Source organism: Trichomycterus rosablanca, chromosome 8 (assembly GCF_030014385.1).
Source record: "Trichomycterus rosablanca isolate fTriRos1 chromosome 8, fTriRos1.hap1, whole genome shotgun sequence".
Classification (NCBI taxonomy): domain Eukaryota; kingdom Metazoa; phylum Chordata; class Actinopteri; order Siluriformes; family Trichomycteridae; genus Trichomycterus; species Trichomycterus rosablanca.
Window position 1 is genome coordinate 7,794,029 of NC_085995.1, and position 22,942 is coordinate 7,816,970.

The following is a 22,942-nucleotide window of genomic DNA, read 5'->3' on the forward strand; positions in this document are numbered from 1 at the left end:
TTAACGCAGAGAAGCAAAGAAGTTTACAATTTATCAACTCAAGTACTTATACTTGATATTTTTCATCATTTTATCGTTGACAAGTGACCATTAGGCCACAGTATTATTTTCATTCCCTTTTAAGATGTAGATTTTTTTCCCAAAAAATGTGGATGGACTTGTGAATAATCTTGATCTAATGTGGGAACAGGCGCATGATATTAATACTTTTAAGCTTCACTTTAAATTGTGTTTGTTCCATTATATAAGTCAAATTATTAGGAATACTGAGAAACGTCACCTCTTATTTCTGATAACAGGGGTTGTATATAGGGACATGTTTAAAAAATGGCGGGTTCATCAACTGGTGAACAGTCCCCTGTTTTACTGCACTACACTGTTTTTTCAAGGGGCCTGATGTTTTAATGATGCACTACACAGGGCTAAAACTAATCACAAATTATTTACCTTTTTAACTTTAAAACTGCATAGAGCCATAAAATGATCTGTTTGAGATCATGCACTGAATCAGTTTTAAGGGTGTCTAGATTTTTGGTTTTAAATGAATGGATTTCCATGACTTGACTGGTTATAACAAGTACTAAAACTTAACAATTGGTTACCACTTGAAAATGAATTTGATTTCTGCATTATTAACTGTGGTTGGTTTTTCATCCAAGTCATTATAATAGACAAACACATTCTCTGCAAATGAATTACATACAAACAATTGTATGTCTCACGCCTCTGTTAAAGTCATTAACGGATCATTCACAGTCCTGGAAAAGAATTTCCAATTCATGAATTTATTCATCCCTGTTATAGCTCCTTTAGTTTTAAGTTGCTGCTAATATTACAACACTGAGGATATAATTGTGGACCATTCTGGTATTTTTTGGGTGAAAAAAAGGTCATTTTAAAGCATATGACATGGGGTAGACTTCAGATTCTGTCTTGGCTGTAACTAAAATAATGACCTGTTTAATTTCTTTATATATTTTTAATAAAAACAATGCAACCTAAAAACCATCCTCCCTCCACCATGCTTTACAGTTGCGATGAGTTTCGTGGTTTATATGCAGCGTCTTTTTTTGCTTGCAAAGTTTTCTTGCCAGGAGTTTTACTTGTGTTTTAGCCATTTACAAAACAGTGTTTCAAAATTACTGTAAAACATCCATGCAGTTATGTTTTTCATTAACCGCTTTATCCTGGTCAGGGTCACAGCAGGTCTGGTTCTATCCATATTCATTGGGCATAAGGTATAAACATACTGGCTGATAGCACCACTGGGATTCAAACCAGTTGGTTTTCTCTGGGGTGTCATTCTGTTAATATGTTTTCATTGTTTTGTACATACACAAAGACTTGCATACTCTAGATATACCCGCAGGTCTTGCTGTTATTTTTGGGGTTTTTGTAACCTCCTTTAGCATTGACCCCTGTTCAAGATTTACTGTGCTATGGGTGGAATCTTTGCAAAATGTTTGCTTTAATGAGGGGTAGCAACCGTTCTTTCTTTTTAGTTTCTCTGGAATTGGTTTTAATCAGGTTATGTTCATATGAACATAAATTTTTAAGAATAGCAGTTTCATTTTTGTGTGGCTTTTTAAAAATAAAGCAGAGCACATCTACAGCTCACACATTTAATCTCATCAGATTAATCATATACAATCACATATTTGCAAACACATGCAAATATGGTAAAAGCCCAAAGGTTTACATATCTTTTCTGGCTTAAGAATGTGAATGAGTAATCAATGGGTTAAACAGACATCAGAAAGGTTTTTTCTATTATTATGACGGATGAATATTTATAATTTTATAGGTAATTATAAAGGGTTTACATTTTTTTTCTTGAAGCTGTACTTTCTTAACATTATGATTTACAAGACAGTACTACTGAGATTTATTATATTAAATCTTCTTATTGACTACTACACTGGATATCAGGTGTGCTTAACTACACACTGTATAGGTTTTTGTGTTTTTAACTGTTCCTTTAGTTATATTTTACTTAATTATTAGGTTAGGTTAATACACTGGCAACTGTAGGACAATTATATAATGAAATTCAACTCAATGTATGTGGATTTGCTGTTTATATACTGTGTATCATTAGTTTCTTTAACATACTGTAATTTTTGCAAACACCAGGACTCTCAAACCTTAATATTTTCAAGTTTTAAGTTTACTTTATAATTAGTATATAATGATTAGTGTTATTTAATTGACTGGAATTTGTTTTTGTTTAAATGACTGGATTTTTTTTGTTAAAAGCACGAACTCTGATCTGTGGTATTGTTTCTGGCTGTAAACATTCAGCCATGCTCATTATCAGTGCAAGAGCTTAAAATACACTTGATTGAGACACCCAGTTCTGTTGTTTGTGCTTTCTCTGTTGTACACCATATGGCCAAAAGTATGTGGGTACTGGACCATTAGCTTGTTGAACATTGGATTACAAAACAATGGGATTATAAAGTTGGTCCTCTACTGAGAAGGCCTTCTACGAAATGGTTGAGTTTGTTTGTGAAAACTGCCCAGACGTTCTAATGACCACTGTGCCCACAGTTGATGTTTCAGTCCATATAGGCCACTGTAGTTCCTCCACACCAAACTTTCTTTATGGACCTTGCTTAGTGTACACGGGCACAGTCATGCTGAAACAGGAAACAGCCTTTCCCAAACCATCACCTTATTGCTGAAAGACCTGAATAATATTTAGGAAGGTTGCCCACATAATTCTTTGGCCGTAAAGTGTTGTTATCAAAATTAAGACTATTAAATACATTTGACTAAATTGATCTAAATATTTGACATAATAGCAAATTTTAAAAGTTGTTTTATAAGATCTAAACTGTTATAATGCTGGATCTTATTAAGTGAATGGCACAACTGAGTAAAATGTTTCACAGGTATTAATTTACCAAATGTCGACCTCAGAAGAACTGTAATCCAATCCTATTTACTGTTACATCGACTGCAAAACAAAACAGGTCAGTTAGAATCAACTGCATGAAATAGTATAAGTATTTACTAACATTTTGTGGCAACTGCATGTAGTCATTTTTAAAAAAACACAAACTATGTAAAACATTTAAGTAACCTGAAACAAAATATTTGAATTAAAATTGAATTAAAAATTAAACAAAATCTGAGAACAAAACAAACATATTGTCTTCAAAACTAACTAAAAATAAAAATCATATATTAATAATTTAATTACATTTGTTTTTATTTGCAACATTAATGTGAGGACAGCAAAAATGTAGTAAAAACTAGTCATATGGTATACTATCTGTAATACAAGATCTGATTTAATAAAACACTTCATATGATTAAAATAAGCTTAATATTATTTATACTGGGCCGCTTGGGGCGCAGCAGCAAATTACACTGGTCTGCTACTGCTGGGATCCAGGGTTCGTATCCCCAGCGGTGCTATTGATTTTCAGTTGGGCGTCTACGTACAGACATGATTGGCTGCGTCTGAGGTGGAGGAAGAAGGGGAGGGTGAGGCACCACAATAGATTGGCGTCCATCCGAGGCTGTGATAAACGCGTTCAGGGGAACCCAGACCCACCATGACCAGGGTAAAGAGGGGGATTACTGGTGAATTAACATTTATTTATGAGAAATCAACAAACAACCAAAGATTTACCAGAGCAAGAAATCAATGTGATAAAAAAGGAACCATTCAATAAACTGGCTTTTGTAATAGACTCTGGTCCATTCCTAATAAACACACCTAAACTTAGTGGTAATTATGAGAAAAGTGTTTTAGGTACTGTGTCATTTGATTTGATTGTCTTCCTCATTAGTTGTTAGTCCAGGCTAACAACGTGTGCAACAATTATAAGCAAACCAGCAAGCATTACTGGACTGTTAACGAGTAAATGTGGAAACCTCAGTGTTAAAGCCTGATCAGATGTGGAGATGTAAAACGTACAAATTAATTTATAAATGAGGAAATAAAGTAAACCCCCTTCTTATGAATTAAAGTGGTGTTTCCTCTGCCAAGAATTTTCCCTCCAACAGGACGTCTTTGTGTGTGTGTGTGTGTGTGTGTGTGTGTGTGTGTGTGTGTCCTGTTGGAGGGAACATTCTTGGCAGAGGAAACACCACTTTACTTTATGACAAGAGGTTTACCTCAGATTCATTTGTTATTTCCTTAAAACACTTTCTGAGCTCTATCTCTTATTTATCGTACATACACTCATACCCTGTTAACAGACGACATGGCAAATGTAAGCAAACATTAGACATAGTATCACACTGGGTATCACCAAAACTACAAAAGGTAATACTTGTTACTTTATTAACTAAAGAAAATGACTAGAGTGCAATAATAAACATTATACGGTTATACACTATAAACATTATATGGTTAATTTGACCATAATTTGCAACATTTAATGCTGCATTATAGACATAAACATTAAAAACACAGGATGAATCCTAAATTACTTCTATTTCACTACTTATTTTGTCTACATAGTGTACGTAAGGAAAGTTTAGATTCTAAATGGTCCACTATATGCTTAGTAGCATTATATCATTCATTAATTTATTTTCTGTTTTACAGCTGCTTTAGATTCAGGGTCGTGGTGGGTACAATTCACTAGGCGAAAGGTAGGAAACACCCTGTACTGGTCACGTCCATCACAGTGGTAGCATTATATTAAGGATTTAAAATGATCCACAAACATGTTGTTTGAAGAACAACCTTAAATGCAAATTCAATGGCTTGGAATATTAGTGCAAAACTACCACTTTCAGAAAGCCATCCAGACAACAACTGTAAATTACAAAGGATTTTTTGATCTGCTTTTTCTAAAATCCAGAACAAAGACAAAAATGGTAAAATGGTCATGCTTAAAGCTCGTCACTGTGTTAGATGTTTTTTCTTGCTGTTAACTCTTAATGGAATATACTGAGGGGCTTTCAGAGCAGCACTTGCTCCCTCAGCACAAACGCTCTCTCTTCTCTCTTAATCATATGTTGACCAAGCTTTGATTAAGAGCCTCTTAGAGAGCTAACAGAAGTCCCTGTGTGCTGAGCAAAGGCACCGGGTTTATTCCCTCTGCTTTGGGCACTTGTAAATATTGCCCTTGTCATGTTCATTGTTGTCCTTTCAGCTGTTACTATTTATTCATTTTCTCGGTCAATGTTTGCTTTTTTGATACATTGTGCTATTTCATAGTCACCTTTAGTGTAATGGACATTATAGGAGAGATATTTAAGGGAGACCAAAGATCTCAGAAGTCGTACTAACACCAAAATATAAAGAGTGACCTCATTTCATTTCTGACATTAATTATGTATGTTGTGGCATCTGTTGACTTACTTTCACATTAGGTTGAGCAACTCAGATTTCAGAAAGCACAGTAGGATAATGGCACATATGTTCTATCTTTGGTTAAATGTAAAGGCAGCATCAGGTATTTCCTTTCTGATGACAATCCTAGAATTCTGTTTAAGTTTCATTTACTGAAGAAAAGTCATCCTGGCAAGTGCAAACATCTTAAAGTTATACCTATTTTTATTCTCATGTATTTATCTCAAGTATTAGAAAACAATGTAACTGAAGTAAAATACGCTAGCCGACTACTTCAGAAACACAGGGTTCAAATCTCAGCAGTGCTATTAGCCAATCAGACAACAACACAGATATAATTGGTTGTTTAAGGGGGTAGGGGATGGCTGTATAGCCTAGCCATCGGGAGGTGAACTATTCCCAAGCTTAATGAAAAATAAGAAGGGGTTGCATCAGAAGGGGCATCTGGTGTAAAAATCGGGAATGTGGAACAAAAAAAATCAATTTTGAAGACCTCTAAAACACAGGAGCAGCAAAAAAAACATATCAAACAAAGGAAAGGTTTAAGTTGTGGAAAAGGTTAAATTATTATTGTGATAGAATCTTGTAATAGCAGTACACATATCCTGAGTGTTGATCAAAGAATGTTCTGGATTTCAGGACATCCTGAAGGAAACAGTGGTGTTTCCTTCCCTGACTGCTCCTGCTCCAAACCTCGGCTATAGCCCACGCCTGTGTTAATCATCAGCAGTATCTTTAAATCTTTGTTACTGTAAAAGTCTGGATTAGAGGTTGGAAATCAGCATAATGGTATTTGTTGATCATTTCTTTAATAATAAGATTACATAACATCACCAAAAATATCCTGGATGTTACATGGTACTTTCCTGTTTCAGTATAACTGTGCCCATGCACACAAAGCGAGGTTCATAAAGACATTGTTTGATTGTTTAGTCTGAAGAAAGTGCACTATACTGAACCCTGACCTCAACCCCACCGAACACCTTTGGAATGAATTGGACTGTCAGTTGTAACCCCTAGCATTATTGTCTGACCTTACAAATGCTCTTTAGAGCACCCCATAGCATAATACTGTAGTGAATTTATTTGCCAGCTGATGCTCAGTGCTGTTTTATTGCCAGATATAGCACTTGCTGTTATGCCCAAAAAATAAAATTTTTGTGTTATTAAATGATTATTAATAATAATTAATGATGTTAAGCAAACTCCAAGCAGGCTTTCATATGCTTTTTACTCAACTATGGCTTATCATGCCATTATACCATAAAGTCTTGACTTTGACATGGAGTGCTGCAGAAATGATTGTCCATCTAACCAGTTTTTCTATCTCTGCACAGGACTTTGAAGTTCTTTTAGAGTGACCATTAAGTTCTTTCATACCTTCCTGAACAAGGCCTCTCTTGTACACATGTAGAAATTATTCTAACAGAAAAAAAATATTCACAGCAAATCCAGTTTCTTTAAGTCTCTGTTTATTGTAATTATTATTAATACAACGAAACTTCATAGCAAATGTATACAATTCTCAATTATGATTCTTAAAAAATCTAAAATATATTTAAATAAAAAACTGCTCAATTATACGGTACAGCCTAGTAGTGAATTCTGTAATAATGCTTAGATTGCAACATATCTTCTCCTCTTTCATACAGCCATTTGAAAAAACCCACAAATCTAGCAGCTATTGAAAAATACAAATAAGTGCACATTTGTCTGAGAATCATATTCATTTTATATTCAGTAGAACATTTTAAGCATCAGTGTAACCATTATTGAAATGTTTTAGGTCCTCAATGTGTTTTTCATATAGGACATACTGTAACTCCTATAATGAAATAGCTTAATACACTGTACCAAAATGTTAATAAAAGACTTAGTTTGCATAGCTTTAGAGTAAAATACAAAAATAATGTAGTGTGCATCTGAACACCACAGTGACAGGTCTACATTCCTTAATGTTACAATGTTCATTAGCTATGCATCTTTTCAAGTTAGCTATTAAACCATTTATCAGTATGTATTATCAGCTAATAGTTATAGTAAGTATAAAAGAATAAGAAAAAAAGTCTATTTTGTAAATAATTTCATATTATTAATGTGGTCACAGATCAGTTATACATATCATCGTACATGTTTAAATATATATTTTAAATAAAACATACTATTTGTGCAGGCAAACAATAAAACAATTTCAAGCAAAGTAACCCTTTAGAAAACAAAAACACTTATGAAGGCTTATGAGTTCCCATACTCTTTCAGAAACGTGTTGATGTCTAGAACCAATACCTGTCCAAGGATCTTTAAGAAACCCTTATCTGAGTTTTCACAGAAAGGCAATTGAAATGAACAGAAATTAGTGCACTGATTGTAAAAGAAAAAAGAAGCCAATTCAGATGTTAAAAATATATATTAGCCAAGTTATTTGCTGGTATTTGTTGTACTATATGTACCAAATGTGTCCTTAAACTATTTTGTTTTAATATTAAAAACAATAAACTTATTTATATATTTAATAGCAAAACTGCTAAATTACAATTTAAGTAAACTGGCTATAAAAGGTAAAGTAAGAAATATGCAAAAAAAAAAGTACATTTTGACTTTTGATTCTGATCGCCACCCAAAAACAACTTTAAAAATACTAGATAGAATCTTTTAGTGTGTAGGTATGTGTAAGTTTGTATATTGTGTTTATATGTGACACACACTTGTGTCTGTGTAAGTGTTAGGATGGAGGATTAATTGAGAGATTTAACTCTCAGCCACTGGTTTGTTCAATAGACTTTCATAACAGTAAGGTAAATAATTTTTACTGTATAACCAGTTAATAGTTCTTACATGTTTAAATGTCTAGTCCTAACAAAATATACTACATAAATATATTCTTTTTCTGCTATAACAGAATAGCATTCACCCTTTTATAGGGAGACAAGGTCAATCGCTGACAGTGCCATAGCCTTTCGTGACCAGGAACCAGGTAGAGCAGAATTGGCCCTGCTTTTGTCGAGAGGAATGTGCCCCCCCCCAACCAAACAATGAAAGCAAAACTAGCCAATTAGAGCTTGTAGAGGCAGTCAGAACACGGCTCCAAACATCTTGACGATCCTGAAATTTGCAATACCTTTGGTTTAAAGAGGAGATGGCTGGATCCACATGTCTTAGTGGAAGGTGGGTTTAAAAGACATACAAATGACTTTATTTGCCTTTAAAGGGTCAGGATGGTTGGTGAATTAAGCGATTGATCAGACTGGTCTCCGCTACTACTGCTACGCCGATGGGCAATACCACATGGCTCTGGGTTTAGTGAGGGGTGGGTACCATGCAGAGATGTGTATGAGGAAATTAGGTTTAGCGGTTCGGACAATGTAGGAGCACTAGTATCAAGTGAGCCAGTGGGATAGTTGAAAACCAGGCTAGTAGTAAATGGAGTCAAAGTTGGAGTGGCAATGAGGACCGGGGTGTGGAGTGTATCTGAATCTGTATTAATAGTACCAGCAGAGAAGGTTGTAGGTGGAGGTGGAATGCTAATTTTTGGTTTTGGTTTCTCCTGCTTGGTCTGAATCTTGCATTCTCTAGAAGGTCCAGGAAGCTCTGAATCCACAGACTCAATTTTGATTCCACCCAAGATAGGAAGAATAGTACTAGAGTCAGAGTCCGAATCAGAATCCTGAATTTTGCAAATGGGTCGATGGGCCTCAAGAACCAGTTCAAGCTTTTCTTTTTGCTTCTGCAGCTCCTCAATCTCCTTCTGCAGCTGGGACTTCTTGTCTTCAAGCTCATCGGTCTGCTGTGAAAATAGAGTTTTAATTTAATTAGATCTGAGTCAGTTTAAAATGTGTAAATGACAGATACTTGGACTGTACTCTGGCTCACTTGTTACTTTGTTATGCATGTATGAAAATATAGGATCTATAAAACAAATCTTACATTTTGAAGTGAGTCGGTCAGTTCACGTCGGCGATTCCTGCACTTTGCAGCAGCCTGTTTGTTTCGTTCTCTTCTTACTCTGCGCCTTTCCAATTCTTCTATGGATAACTATGAACAACAAAAACAACTATATTAATGATAAATGCAGAGGTCCTTCACAAACCTACATTACAAAAGTAAAGTATCTGATGACATAATGAGTCTAAATCTAAGTATTAAGAATAAGAACAAACATTTTTAAATGTTTTCACACAAAGCCACTTAAGTACTTTTTCAGGTTATTGGAAAAAAGGTAATTCATTTACATTTTCGGCATTTAGCAGACGCTTTTGTCCAGAGCGACTTACAATTATGACATGAACATGATTTTGAGCAGTTGAGGGTTAAGGGCCTTGCTCAGGGGCCCAACAGTGGCAACTTAGCAGTGGTGGGGCTTGAACCAGCAACCTTCTGAATACTAGTCCAGTACCTTAACCACTGCCCTGTCATTCCATGCTATCATTCCTTCTTCACAGCATGACAAAGTGCATTTTGGGAACCACTACTGATGTACAGCATGTTAATGTAACACTGGAGATTCTGCTGTGCACTTTTTAAGTGACAATTTTTTTAAATGTGCATATTTTCTATTAATCAGAATTATTATTAAAAGTACTGAGCATATGCAAAATGAGTATTCTTGTTGAACAAACAAACAAACAAACAAACAAACAAACAAACAAAAAAAAGTGTAGACAGGATGTGGAGTCATACGAAATGACCCTAAGAGATTTTCATAGAGCAATTACAAGGTCAGTTGGTCAGTTTATCATATTAGGTAGGATGATCCCCAAGGTGTTGCAGAATAACAAGTCATTCAATTTTAACATTTTTGTGTTGGTGATGAATAGCCTCTTTGTGTGGTTCTGCCACCTAACATCTAGGTGGTGTATTTATTATTTAAAATGCTGTGAAGCAAACATTGCTGCATAAACTACTTGGCTATATCAGCATAACCATTTTAAAAGACTCATAAAGTGCAGTGACTCATAAGAACAAAACGATTCAGAAGATTCGTTTAGATAACGTTAGGTTCACAAAATTGTATTTACTGCAATGCTGCCATCTAGTGGACAGAATCACATCCATTAGGAAGGTACCACTAGCAGAGGCTGTAAAAATTACCCCTAGTTTACATCAGCATCACTGCAACCTGCCATCGTTTATTTCACTGTGTCATCGTGTATGAACAAAAATTACATCCGATTTCATACACAGTAAGTGTATACATCACGTATAGTATTCCACATGTAATTTTGATGAGTCATTTTCAGACCCCTCAGTGACTCTGCTGTGAGTCATATTATTTTAGACAAATGAATCACACGATTTCCTGTCTCACCTCGCTTTTCAAATCCAGGGATTGAGATCCGATGCCATATATTAGACAAGACTTTAAATATTAGACAAGACTTTATGTTACCAGTGTAGGACAGCTTAAGTTTCTGATCATTTTATAAAACACTCAAATAATTTGAACTGCCAGTGCATAAAGCCTACACGTCCCAGTACAATTCTTATTTAAATATGTCATTCCAATTTCACACCTTGTATCAATAGTAGGCTTTTAGAGCTGTCTCACACACACACACACTGAAGTCACTACAGGATATTACACATCGTCTGATTCTACAGCCTTTAGTAATTTTCCCTGCAAGTTCTACAGAATTTTAAGGGAAGGTAATGCATTCCAGTCATGACCAAAGATGTTTAGGGGTTTCTCCAGGTACAACATTCATTCATGATCAAACTCAAGTGAATCATAAACACTTTTAGTACATGTCCATATTGAAAGAAAAAACAAAACTTACATGTTCATCATTCTTGTGTCTTGTTGAGCTACTTGACATTGTTGCTGCTGTGATGACTCCCGGTCTAAGAAAAGGTGATTGGGTTAGCTGAGGATTTACAGATCCAGGTCTTGGTGGCAGTGGGTAAGGAGGGCGAGGAGGTGCTCTAGATGGGCCTGGCATAGAGAAAACTGAGGGCTGAACCAGCCACTGCAAGTCTTGGTTTGAAGTTATGGCATTGAGACTGGGCACAAACTGACTGGATCCTGCTGATGTAAACTTTTGCTAGGGGATTAAAAAACAAACAAGTATTCATCATCAAAACCATATATTATTATATATATTTATATGACATGTAGAGTTTTAAACTGCACATAAAAGTTTAAATTAAATTTAGGAAACAAAAGGCCAAGACTGCATGTTATAAACCTAGCAATTCATTACAGAAAATACTTTTTTATATGTATTAAATATTTGAAAGCTAAATATGATCCTACTGAGTTTGCTTTTTATTTTTATATTTTTTATTTTTGTTAAATCACTGTAAAATACCTTAAATGATTTTAAGTGTGTCCCTTTACTTTTAAAGAACCCTACTGTAGTATATCTCTTTTCAGTGTGTCTTCCTACTATAGATGTATAGTTCTATGTGACTGTTTAGGTTTCCTTCCTTTGAAGACCCCTGGTACAGAAGGTTCATGGATGAACCCTTTTAGAAAACATGCTTAAATTATCTTGTTACTTATTCGATTAACCAGTAACATTTGGGGTTTAATAGTGTGAACATTAGGTCCAAAATCACAAGTCCAAGAAGGAGCTAAAAGTGTGTAATAATACTATGACTTTATTAAAGAGTTTTCATTGTAGAACTCTCTGGAACAGAAACTATTTATAATAATATATTGTATAAGTATAGTTTTAAACCACTGAGAGATCATCACACACTTACCTCCTGCTGCTGTGTAGTGACAGTGCTTGTAGGTAAAGTAACGTTAGATGAACTTGATCCAGAGCTGTCACCGGAGAGGTCTGGGTTGTTTCCTCTCCCAAAGTTCCCATAGTTTCGATACATGTATACTGTTCACGTTTTAGTAATCCCAACAGAGCGAAATGAAGACGTGTGCGTGTTACTCCGTGAATGTGTCAAATGAGTCTGCTCTGACTTATACTACCCGCTTTTAAAAAGCAAGTTAAACGTCCACCTATTTGCGGGAAAACGCTGGACGGCATTATTGAATTGGTAGGGGTGTACGAAATACGATAGCAATTCTTTCAGCTATTGAAAGCACTTTTAAAACAACATGAAAGCACTTCTTTATAAAAAAACAACATTTATTTAAATGTTAAAATAGAAGTAAAATGGAAGCAAAATTACAAAATGATTTTAAAATGATAATCAATGATATTGTTACGTCACTGCTCACCCCCCTAATGTAGTAGAAATGCTGCGGTCCACAAATTTGATGACAAACAGTCACGTGTAGGTGACGTATTTGACCATGTTTAGAGTTGTTCCGGGAATCCCATTCTCACATTGTTTCATGGGCACTTGCTGCAGGGTTCAACCTCTGTGCTCATAGAAACTAACAGTTCCATATTCAACCTAATTATATAATGTCAATAAAAAATCATTTATAAGTTTATTGTAATATTATCATAATGTAATATTTTATCATAGTATAGTAGAGACCCCAGTCAGACCATAAAAGGTTCCACTAAATATGACTGAAACTGAGAGTATAATGAAGTAAATGAGAGGAACAGGTGACATTTTTGCAGTAAAGAAACAGAAAGTGATGATTCATCAAGAGACATTTATAAACCTCAGGTTTATATACTCCAGACATGCGTAGTAAACTGTGGTTTATGATCATCTGATTAATGTAATATTACAGTTTGGTAAAGAGTTAAGAACAATAGTTGATCTGTGGTGATAATTTGTGAGTAATGAGAACACGTGGTTTGAAGCGAGATATGAAAAGCGACAGCTGCGTCTTTTTGCCACTGATTTCCCAGCAACGTTGAGTCATCAGTCGGGTCAATGAAGCTGCTGGTACACAATTCATACTGGGATTCAAAATACAAATAAAAAATTAATATATATGAAATCAAATGTGTACATACACTTGTAAGGGACCTGTATGTTGATACTGGGAATTACACTGTCTTATGTCTATTTTACTAAATGAAGAATAGAATTTGACTTGAAAATTGAATTTAAAATAGAATATGCTGAGTCAAAATAAATGCAGAGGAAACTATCAAACTATCATCTTATGCTAGGAGGAATTTTGGTTAATACAAGAATCACTGGTGACAGTCTCCCATGTTTTAGTAGCTTCCAATTAGTGCCATACATTTTTAGTGATTTTTGAATTACATGGTACTATCTGGACCCTTCTTTTACAAACAAAAGTTTGAATTTAGGGGTTTCTTCCTAATTTCCCAAGACCACTTCCATGTGCTTTTTGACTTTTTAATTGCAGTAAAACTAAACCTTTTATATGGACACAACCATGTACACGCAACTTCTATCATTAATTTGGCGATGTAAAAATCTATTTACAATAATTCATTATTAGTAATTATGACTAGTTATAAAGTATGTGTATAAATATTTTTTACCCATCATATTTTCAGAAAGCTCACAATAATGATTATTATAAACATCAATGACTTTATATTAAATTGCTTCTTGTGAGATAAGGCAACAAAAGCTTATAGATTTTTTACTATATCATGTATTATATGTAATAGACTTTTAATTCAATTACAGTATAATTAATGACAAAAATAAATGAATAAAATACTCATTATCTAAATTATTTAGTGGACTGTGGGTAAACAACTCTCATAATTTAGTTAAAATGTCGAAAGTTTTGTGCATTCATAACTGGGTGCAGTTGATTTTAGTGTTACCACCCCTGTAACACCAGAAAACTGTTTTTAGTGTCACAATCTACATTATTATTATGAAGACATGTAAAGGACTTTAAAAAGCAATAGCCAATTCAACAGACAAATTGATTAGTATTAAATGTTAAAAAGTTACAAAATTTTTGCCCTGCATCTGGCCTTTTTTTTTTTTTTTTTTTTTTACAATAGCGGTAAAGAAGGTGTAAAATAATACCACAGTACAAATATTTTTATTTGATTATTTACTTTAAAACTAGGTTTCATATCTCGGTATCAACAAGCTTAACAGTTCTATAGTGGTGAGTTGAGCAGTGGAAAGCAGGAATTAGATAACAGGTAACGATGATGTAATGCACATAAAATGCCACCCTGTACCAGAATAAAGCAGATCTGCCTGGAGTGAAAATAAAACTGAGACCCACCCAGCCATGTTTTCTCCCTCTTGCTGTTTCTGTAAAATCTGGTATGTAGGCCCTGTTGCCCTCCAGGCTTAATACTGATGAAAACCTCTGACGCTGCATGAATTCTTTACACACTGGCACTCCCCTTTATTATCACACCCTGGTTACAAAATATCAGATTATTCAAACATTACTTAGCTGCTGCACCAATCCGGTTCTAGTTCAGCTTAACCAGGTACACTTCCTGTGGGCTAACCTTCCTGCCTTTATTTTAATTCAGTTCCATTTAATCCAATCTATTCATCATCTGCATATTTTTGGAAGGTGGTATGAAACAAGAAACACACTGGAACCGGAAGAATATACCAAACTGCTTACATAAACCAAATTATGATCAAAGCAACTGTATTATAAGTTTGAGAAAACAACACTTGAAAAAAGGGCTTAGATGGGCTTCACAATTCACATATAAAATGTCAGTGCTCTAATTACTAGCATTTTATTGTGAATGGAAAGAACTACTCAGTAATGCCAGTTATTTGCATATACACATTTGTACTATCTGGCAATTTGGTCACTGATAGGATTGGATTATCCCTAAAATTAACCTTTGGTAACTCTCCTGATCAGAGTAATGGTAGGTCTGGTGTCAGCTGGAAACACCAGGCACAAGGCAGATTTACACTATAGACAGGTTTATTAAAAGGTGTGAGAAAACCTGATGGTCCATATGAAAACCTAAAGACCTGGATCAAACCTTGGCTTTGGTACTGTTATTATAAAATTATATAATTTTATATAATGTTTTTTTCTGTGTAAGTTTGTTCAGCCTTACACAGACAAAATAAAGAAGTTGAAAACAAATTGTACATTGTGACATTTAAACAGACATACAAATGAATGACTGTTTCTCATTATATTTCACTATTTTATTCAGACTGTGAGGGTGGCACGGTGGCTCTGTGATATTGGCGACTTCTCTAAGACTGCAAGGGAAGCTCAGCTTCCCCTAAAATGTCAAAAATTAAATGGTCAAATATGTACAGTTGTGTTAATATTTCATTGACTACAAATGCGTTAGAACACGTTCATCTCGAAGACGAGTTTGTTCAGAATCAGCTACTTATCACAAATCACTGACTCGAACTTCTCATACATTCCCACAGCATCAATGCATTTGCCCGTAGAAGCTGAGCGTCTATTCACTTCAATGGGGCTGCATGGAACGGTTTATTTTATGCTTCGAAACTCGCCGGTCATTGGATAAATGCCACGATTTTGTCCCGCCCCCGGACGCTGAGCGTCTCTGGGGGTGAATGCAGCTGTGGGCGGGTCTGGACGCTGAGCTTCTGCAAGATGATTGGAGGATCAGTCGGAAGGCTGAATCCCGTTTTGATTGACAGCTATTTTGAGATCTACACCATTACTGGGAGCTTCAGTCCCATCGCGGATTTTGCGAGTGAAGTCGAAAGACAAACTGCATCCCATTTCAGGCAGAGGGCAGAATTTATGTATAAATAAACTGAAAAATTTTATGATGTAAGCCGACAATGAGCTTCCCCTCTTTGAAAGACCAGCAGCCCCCACTGCTCTGTGGGTAGCACTGTCGCACTCACAGCAAGAAGGTCCTGGGTTCGATCCCCAGGTGGGGCGGTCCGGGTCCTTTCGGTGTGGAGTTTGTCTGCGTGGGTTTCCTCCGGGAGCTCCGGTTTCCTCCCACAGTCCAAAAACGTGAAAGTGAGGTGAATTGGAGCTGCCAATTTGTCCAGGACTGTGTTTGACTTGATTAAACTTGAGAACTGATGAATGTAACCAAAGTGTGTAAAACATGACGTTAAAATCCTAATAAATAAATGTTCAGGCCATGCTAATTATCCTTTTGTTTGACACAAACAACAGCCAATCAGCTTTTAGAACTAGGTTCCAGAAAGTGACTTTTGGACCAATAATACTACACACTGTGCAGCGGTGCCACGCAGGCACATTTTCACCAGCCAATCACAAAGAAGTAGGGCGGGACTACGAGCGTCTACGTTGCTGTAAGTACAAGTTGACCCGTAAGAACTTAGCTGCTTATTTTTAAACTTGGGGGTTTATTGTAACAGTGAGGTAGTAAATATTTCATTCTTTTATTAATATTGATAGATTTGTTGCTGAAGTGAAACTATTATTTGTAGAAGTTGTCATGTTTGAAATGTTAAATGTCAGTGAGTTAGCTGTGTACCTAGCTAGCACAACATCAGTTAGAAATGAGCTGAGCGTTTCACTATCTGTGCATCAGACATCTGATTAATAATGGCGAACACATTTCCGCTGTTTCTATAAACGCAGCCTGATCATTCCTCTCTGTTCTTGTTTAAAGGAGGAGAAACGATGGCCCAGCCACACCATGGTTACCGGGGGTGTAAGTATAATGTTTATCCATTTACCTGCCTGATGAAACCGAACTAGTAAACACTTAGCGGTCACTTTATTAAGTACACCTAATGTACCTGGTAAGTACATTCATTAATATTTTATAAAGCCTTTATGGGTATACAATTACTGGCTGTGGTCCATCTGTTGCTTTGTACACGTTGTCACCCCCTGGATCCTATTTATCGACCGTGTCTCTATAGGACCACCACTGACTAGATGATGTTTTGGTGTTCTGTTTTAAGTTCATTAGGTGCAGCAGTGTTGTTGGGATTTTTAAATATTTTACTGGCCTCTTTATTGGGGACATGTACCCTTTTGACACTTGATGTTGTACAGTTAGATATATTTATTGATATATTAGGATTTTAACATCATGTTTTACACACTTTGGTTACATTCAGGACAGAAACGGTAGTTATTAGTTACACAAGATTTATTAGTTTACAAGCTTAATGTCAAACAGTCATGGACAATTGTTTTTCTTCCATTAACCTAACTGCATGTCTTTGGACTGGTCAAGGAAACCACTCAGAAAGGACTCAGACCGCCCAACCTGGGGATCGAACCCAGGAACTTCTTGCTGTGAGGCGACAGTGCTACCCGCCGTGCCGCCCAGTGTGTTAATCTTCATCTAGTCTTTTTATCAGTGCACACTTTCCGATCACAGGATTGTGTAGCCTTTATATTGTTGTTTAGAGTACTGTTCTCCTCACAGCATTGACACGAATTTGTTTTAAAATCCCAACAACACTGCTGCACCTGCTATACTTAATTATGCGACCATGCTATTAACATGTTAGTGTCATTGCAGTATTGAGAATAAAACATCTGGTGAGTTGGGTTCCTATAGGACTACAGTAGGGGTAATTGCATACCCACAAAGTTCATCTGTATGGTAGGTTTAGCTTACAAAACAATTAGTAAAAACTGCAGAAAGGTGTGCCTAATAAAGTGATTGGTAAGAGTAAAACTACTATATACTATTTGTGTATTATTTGCAGAAGTTGCAAAGTAAATTTCACATATTATATAAGAATGTTCTGGGCGGTATGTTGCAAATTAAACACATTATGCAGTTTGCCTTACAGTAATGAGCCAAAACATTAGGACTGCAGAATATTCATGATAATGCCTATTGTGTAGCAGTTGGGTATGGCACAGTCAGGGATGTAGTAAATGTTGGTCTGATGGTAATGACCTCAATTACATTTGTTAAATGCAGCCAGTATGGGCAGCATAAATACCTGAGTGACTGTTTTAAGTGCCAGACTGTTATGACAGCCAAGGGTCTTCCCCCATTGACAGCGATTCGAGAAGGCCATGAACCAATAGAAGGGTTACTGGTTAAGATAATTTTAATACTGGTGATGAGATCAGTGTGTCTCACCACACAGTGCACCAAACCATTCTGTGTAATGGGCTGTGTAGTCACAGGCCAGTCATAGTGCCCATTTTAACTCAGACATGTACATCAGAAAAACGGAGAAGGTTCACTGGTCTGACAACTCCTGTTTTCTCCAAGATCATGTGGACAGCTGGACATGTGATCATTGTTTACCCTTAGAACAGATTGCAGAGAACCAGATTGCACTGTAGGACGATCCACTTAACAAGCTAAAGAAGTTAAAATACCCGCTGATATTATCCTGATACCCAGTAGCACAGGGGTTCTATTGTATTGACTTATTGGTGTAAGTCTCTTTAAGTTATACAATGTCACAAGCACAAGGGGTAAATGTATAGGCTTTAAATTTATATGTACTTTCACAGCAAAACCCAGAGCTCGGGCAGCCCCTGTCCCAGGAGACCCTCTTCTTTTTGAGGACACCAGCTCTGGAGTACCACCCATGAACAACCAGAACTACTATGATTCTGGTTATAGCATGGGAGGAGGCCAGGCAGTCGGCGGGGTAAATAATCTGTTTGCAGATCCAATGGCCAATGCAGCTATGATGTATGGCTCCTCAATAGCAAACCAAGGCAAAGATATAGTAAACAAAGAGGTAAGTGATAAATAAATGTTATACCAGCTGTTATGTATCACATTTAGTTTCCAAGCTTTTTCACACATTTATGATTTTCCTCATTTTAATAATAATTAAACTAGGGGTAAATCAGGCTAGCTCACTAGCTGTGTAGATTCCAGATCGGTGGATAGCATTGCTGTGATTTAAAACCCAGATCTCAGCGCTCAGTGCTATCGACTGATAGAGCGTCTACACAGGCATAATTGGCTTTGTCTGAGCAAAAAGGGGGGTGGTCCAACAGCCTAGCCGCTGGGAGATGATGTCAGTTCCAAGCCTGAATAAAATAAGGAGGGTTGTGTCAGGAAGGACATCGGGTGTAAAACTGGGCCAGTTTAGCTATGCAGACCAGAATGATCAGCTGTGGTGATTTATAATACAGTAGCAGCTAAGAGAAAAAGAAAATTACTAATCAAACTACCTGTTTGTGCTTTGCTGTTCTCTGCAGATCAATCGTTTTATGTCAATAAACAAGTTGAAGCACTTCTTTGCAGTTGACACCAAATACGTCATGAAGAAATTAATGCTTCTCCTGTTTCCCTATACACACCAGGTAAAGAATTATTTGTTACATTCAAACATGACATCCCATGTTTTTTTGTACTGTATGTATATGAGTGTTATTTTGGTACATTATTCATTGGTGCATTATTCATCAACCTGATAAACGTTAAACATGATATAGCACTGTAACTTCTGTCTCCTAACTTTTTGTCATCTGGTCTAATGTCATCAGGACTGGGAAGTTCGATACCACAGAGACACTCCTCTCCCCCCTCGCAATGACATTAATGCTCCAGATCTCTACATACCCAGTAAATAATGCTTACTGTTTATACCCAGCACACAAAAGCACAAACATCTAATCATAATATTAAAAGCTCCTTTTGGTTTCGGAACGTTCTAGGTAATGACTGCAAGAAGTCAATTTTATCAAGAATATAGTAGAATTGTATTAGCTGAATGAATATATTCTTTGATTCCTAAAAGTTGATTATAACATGACATGTAATCATCATGTACCTATGCATTTTGTCACCTTACCAGTTTCAATAATTATGTATTGTGCACTAAGCTAATCCTAAAAGTAGACGTCAAAAATGTCTTACTACTGGTTTCTTGTCTTGTAGCAATGGCGTTTATTACCTATATTTTGCTGGCAGGAATGGCTTTGGGAATACAGAAACGGTAAGTGATCAAGCACCAGGTATGACATGTTCATGTAAGAACTTTGTTTTGAATAATGAAATAAACAATTGTACTTCTGTATTTTGATCAGTAAAACTGGATACTAGCAAGTCACGACTTAATACTGACAGCTCTAAAAAAAAAATATTGGCACCTTAACTGCAGACCAGGAATCTAAGAACTTGTTACTTAAACTATTTAGTCTGCTAAAACACTCTGAAATCAGAATTATTTGTTTTTAATTTCACCAGCATTGGCACCCCTGCATTTAGGACATTTGCCAGGCTTCTAAGTTTATTGGCATGGTGCTGACATCCAAGTGTAAAATTGGAGACTTTGTTTTTAACCATCCATTTTACTCTGTGTGGGCAAAATACACCTGCGTTTTCTTCCTGGTGCCTTTGTTACAGCCCTAATGTTGAGAAAAGTCTACGGGAATTTGTGTCACCTCATTTATATCCTAGTAAAACCAAAAGTCATGAACAATTGCTTGGTAATTTCTAAACACTATGAATATTTGTGGAACAGTACATGCATTTTCCAAAACAATTTGTACAAACAGCACCATACAGTGGATTACTAGAAAAAGTCTATAACTTGTTTAAAAGTCTTAATTCATGTCCCATACTTAAGTGTTCATGTTAATGAAGATTTCACTGTCTTCAGAATGAATTTAAAATTTGCAACACATTTTGATTGACATGACAAAATAATTGATAATATAAGAAAAAAGAAGACAATTGTACAAAATCATTTTCATGATGATCTAAGAGTATTGCTAATTGTTTAAAATAAATAAGAAACTGCATTTTTGCACAAATGACTAGATGATGTGGAGCATGGACAATTTGTTTTGAGTAATTCAACTGTAACTAAAGGTTAGATGCCTTTAATAGTCTTGGGTGAAGGAAGCACATTTTTAAGAAACCATTTTTACCAAGGGTGCAAAAAAGTTCTAGAGCTGACTGTATGCCACCTATCAGCTATGTTTTATCTACCACTCTTACTTCTATAGCCTGCACATTTCTGGGAAGCTAAACATGGAATCAGCCTGTTTATTTAAAAGACCATTAAAGCCCTGTGTGGGAGAGCTTTGTTGCTACAATTATTATGCTGTGGTTTACACCAGCTTTGCTAATGACAGACTATTTCAGAACTTAAACTGAAGCATTTACAGGTTTATTGAGCCAATATTGAGACATGAACATTTAAATGTTATTGAATATTTCAGTGTAAACATTACATTTGACAGGAATCGGTACAATACAGCTCAGTGGTGCTTAGGTAATTGTAGAGAGTATGATAGAAAAAATTTGTTAATTAAAGCATTTTATGTACTTTTTGTATCCACTTTTTGTGGATATTGTGCATGGAAAAGTTTTATAGTATAAATTGTGCATAAGGGAAGTCATCTGTATTTTTTAGAATAAGTCCACCACAATGCATCCAAATATATTGTAACTGACCCAGAAGCTTAACTGCTTGTTGTGTGCGAGTTTTCTAATGTTTCTTGCATTTTCTAACATCCCAGTTTTGTGTTTTCACACTGTTAGATTCAGTCCAGAGGTCCTCGGTCTATGTGCCAGCACCGCTCTGGTTTGGGTCATCATTGAGGTTCTTTTAATGTTGCTGAGTCTATACCTGCTCTCGGTTCACACGGACCTATCAACTTTTGATCTTGTTGCTTACAGTGGCTACAAATATGTCGGGTAGGTTTTTTAATTTCTTTAGTAATTATCGTAATTAAGTCGCCTAAAATTCTATAAGCATGTTATTCATTCTATTTATTTTGCAGGATGATCTTTACTGTCCTGTCTGGGCTGCTCTTTGGCAGTGATGGCTACTATGTTGCTCTTGCCTGGTGCTCTTGTGCCCTCATGTTTTTCACTGTGAGTATTGGGAGTTTATGCTTTATGTTTTGGATAGCTTTGAGATACTTTGCATGTGAATTAAAGTATCCCATTGATTACAAAGGTTTTGATTAGCATTAGTATTCTTATTATCTCAAGGCGTACTTCAGGTAGGTAATCCCATGGTTTAACTGAATCACACATGAATCAAATCACACAAATGAATAAAATTACACGAATCAAAGTTCAGTGATTTAAGTAGAGAGTGTAGATCATTCTCTATATTGATGTCAATGTAAGTGTCTACTTATTCCATTTTTTTTAATCGTTTTGTAGGTCCGCTCTCTCAAAATGAAGATCCTGTCTTCGCTGTCCTCAGATTCAATGGGTGCAGGAGCAAGTGCCAAACCTCGCCTCCGTTTATATATCACCGTGGCCTCAGCTGTTTTTCAGCCAATCATCATTTTCTGGCTAACTGCACATTTGGTCAGATGACAAGGTGGAAATGTTTTCCTGGAGCAAAATAACTTTTAAACAGTACAGAACATGTTCAGTATGACTGTAATCACGCATTAGCTGTTTGCTGTAACAAGTGAAAGTGTGGCCTGTCTGTAACAAAACATTTAGCTTGGCTTGGAGAACATGCCATGGGGATTTTTCACTTGCTTTTTTCATCAAAGGAGTTTATGGTCTGAAACCATCATCTTTTAAAAGAGTGACAGGCTAAATCTGAGATTCAGAATTTTAAAGGTGTATTCAGTGTTTTTTCTGTCTCTGACTTCTAAGAAAATATAGTTTTTGTTTAACTCTGTCACCTCTTTTACTAAGGTGACAAAGTCAGCCTCATTTTTGAGGCGCAAAAAGAAAAAAGAGAATTCACATTGACCCTTAAAGTATTTTTTTGTGCTCGGCTTGATTTTGTGCGGTATTTGGTACTAGTGCTGAACACAATCTGCTGAGCCCACGTGCCCTTATTTTCTATTTATCATGCATGAACATTTATGTTTTTTCTTTCAGTAAAAAAAAAATAAATACAAAATTCATTAGAATTTTAATTATGTTCACCAGGTGATTG

The 22,942-nt window shown here is 35.9% G+C and overlaps 2 protein-coding genes across 2 annotated transcripts; one reads left to right on the forward strand and one right to left on the reverse strand.

Moving 5' to 3' along the window:
• Positions 1–8,150: 8,150 nt before the first annotated feature.
• On the reverse strand, positions 8,151–12,142 carry fosl1a (FOS like 1, AP-1 transcription factor subunit a). The gene is made up of 4 exons (XM_062999796.1): positions 12,020–12,142; positions 11,092–11,355; positions 9,242–9,349; positions 8,151–9,101 (listed from the first exon to the last, which is right to left on the reverse strand). The coding sequence occupies exons 1-4, from the start codon at positions 12,140–12,142 to the stop codon at positions 8,520–8,522; spliced, it is 1,077 nt and encodes a 358-aa protein (XP_062855866.1). The 3' UTR covers positions 8,151–8,519.
• Positions 12,143–16,325: 4,183 nt separating this feature from the next.
• On the forward strand, positions 16,326–22,936 carry yif1a (Yip1 interacting factor homolog A (S. cerevisiae)). Its single transcript, XM_062999797.1, has 9 exons — positions 16,326–16,426; positions 16,750–16,791; positions 18,576–18,808; positions 19,278–19,382; positions 19,566–19,644; positions 19,960–20,017; positions 21,571–21,726; positions 21,813–21,906; positions 22,204–22,936. The coding sequence occupies exons 2-9, from the start codon at positions 16,761–16,763 to the stop codon at positions 22,360–22,362; spliced, it is 915 nt and encodes a 304-aa protein (XP_062855867.1). The 5' UTR covers positions 16,326–16,426; positions 16,750–16,760; the 3' UTR covers positions 22,363–22,936.
• The last annotated feature ends 6 nt before the right edge of the window (positions 22,937–22,942 follow it).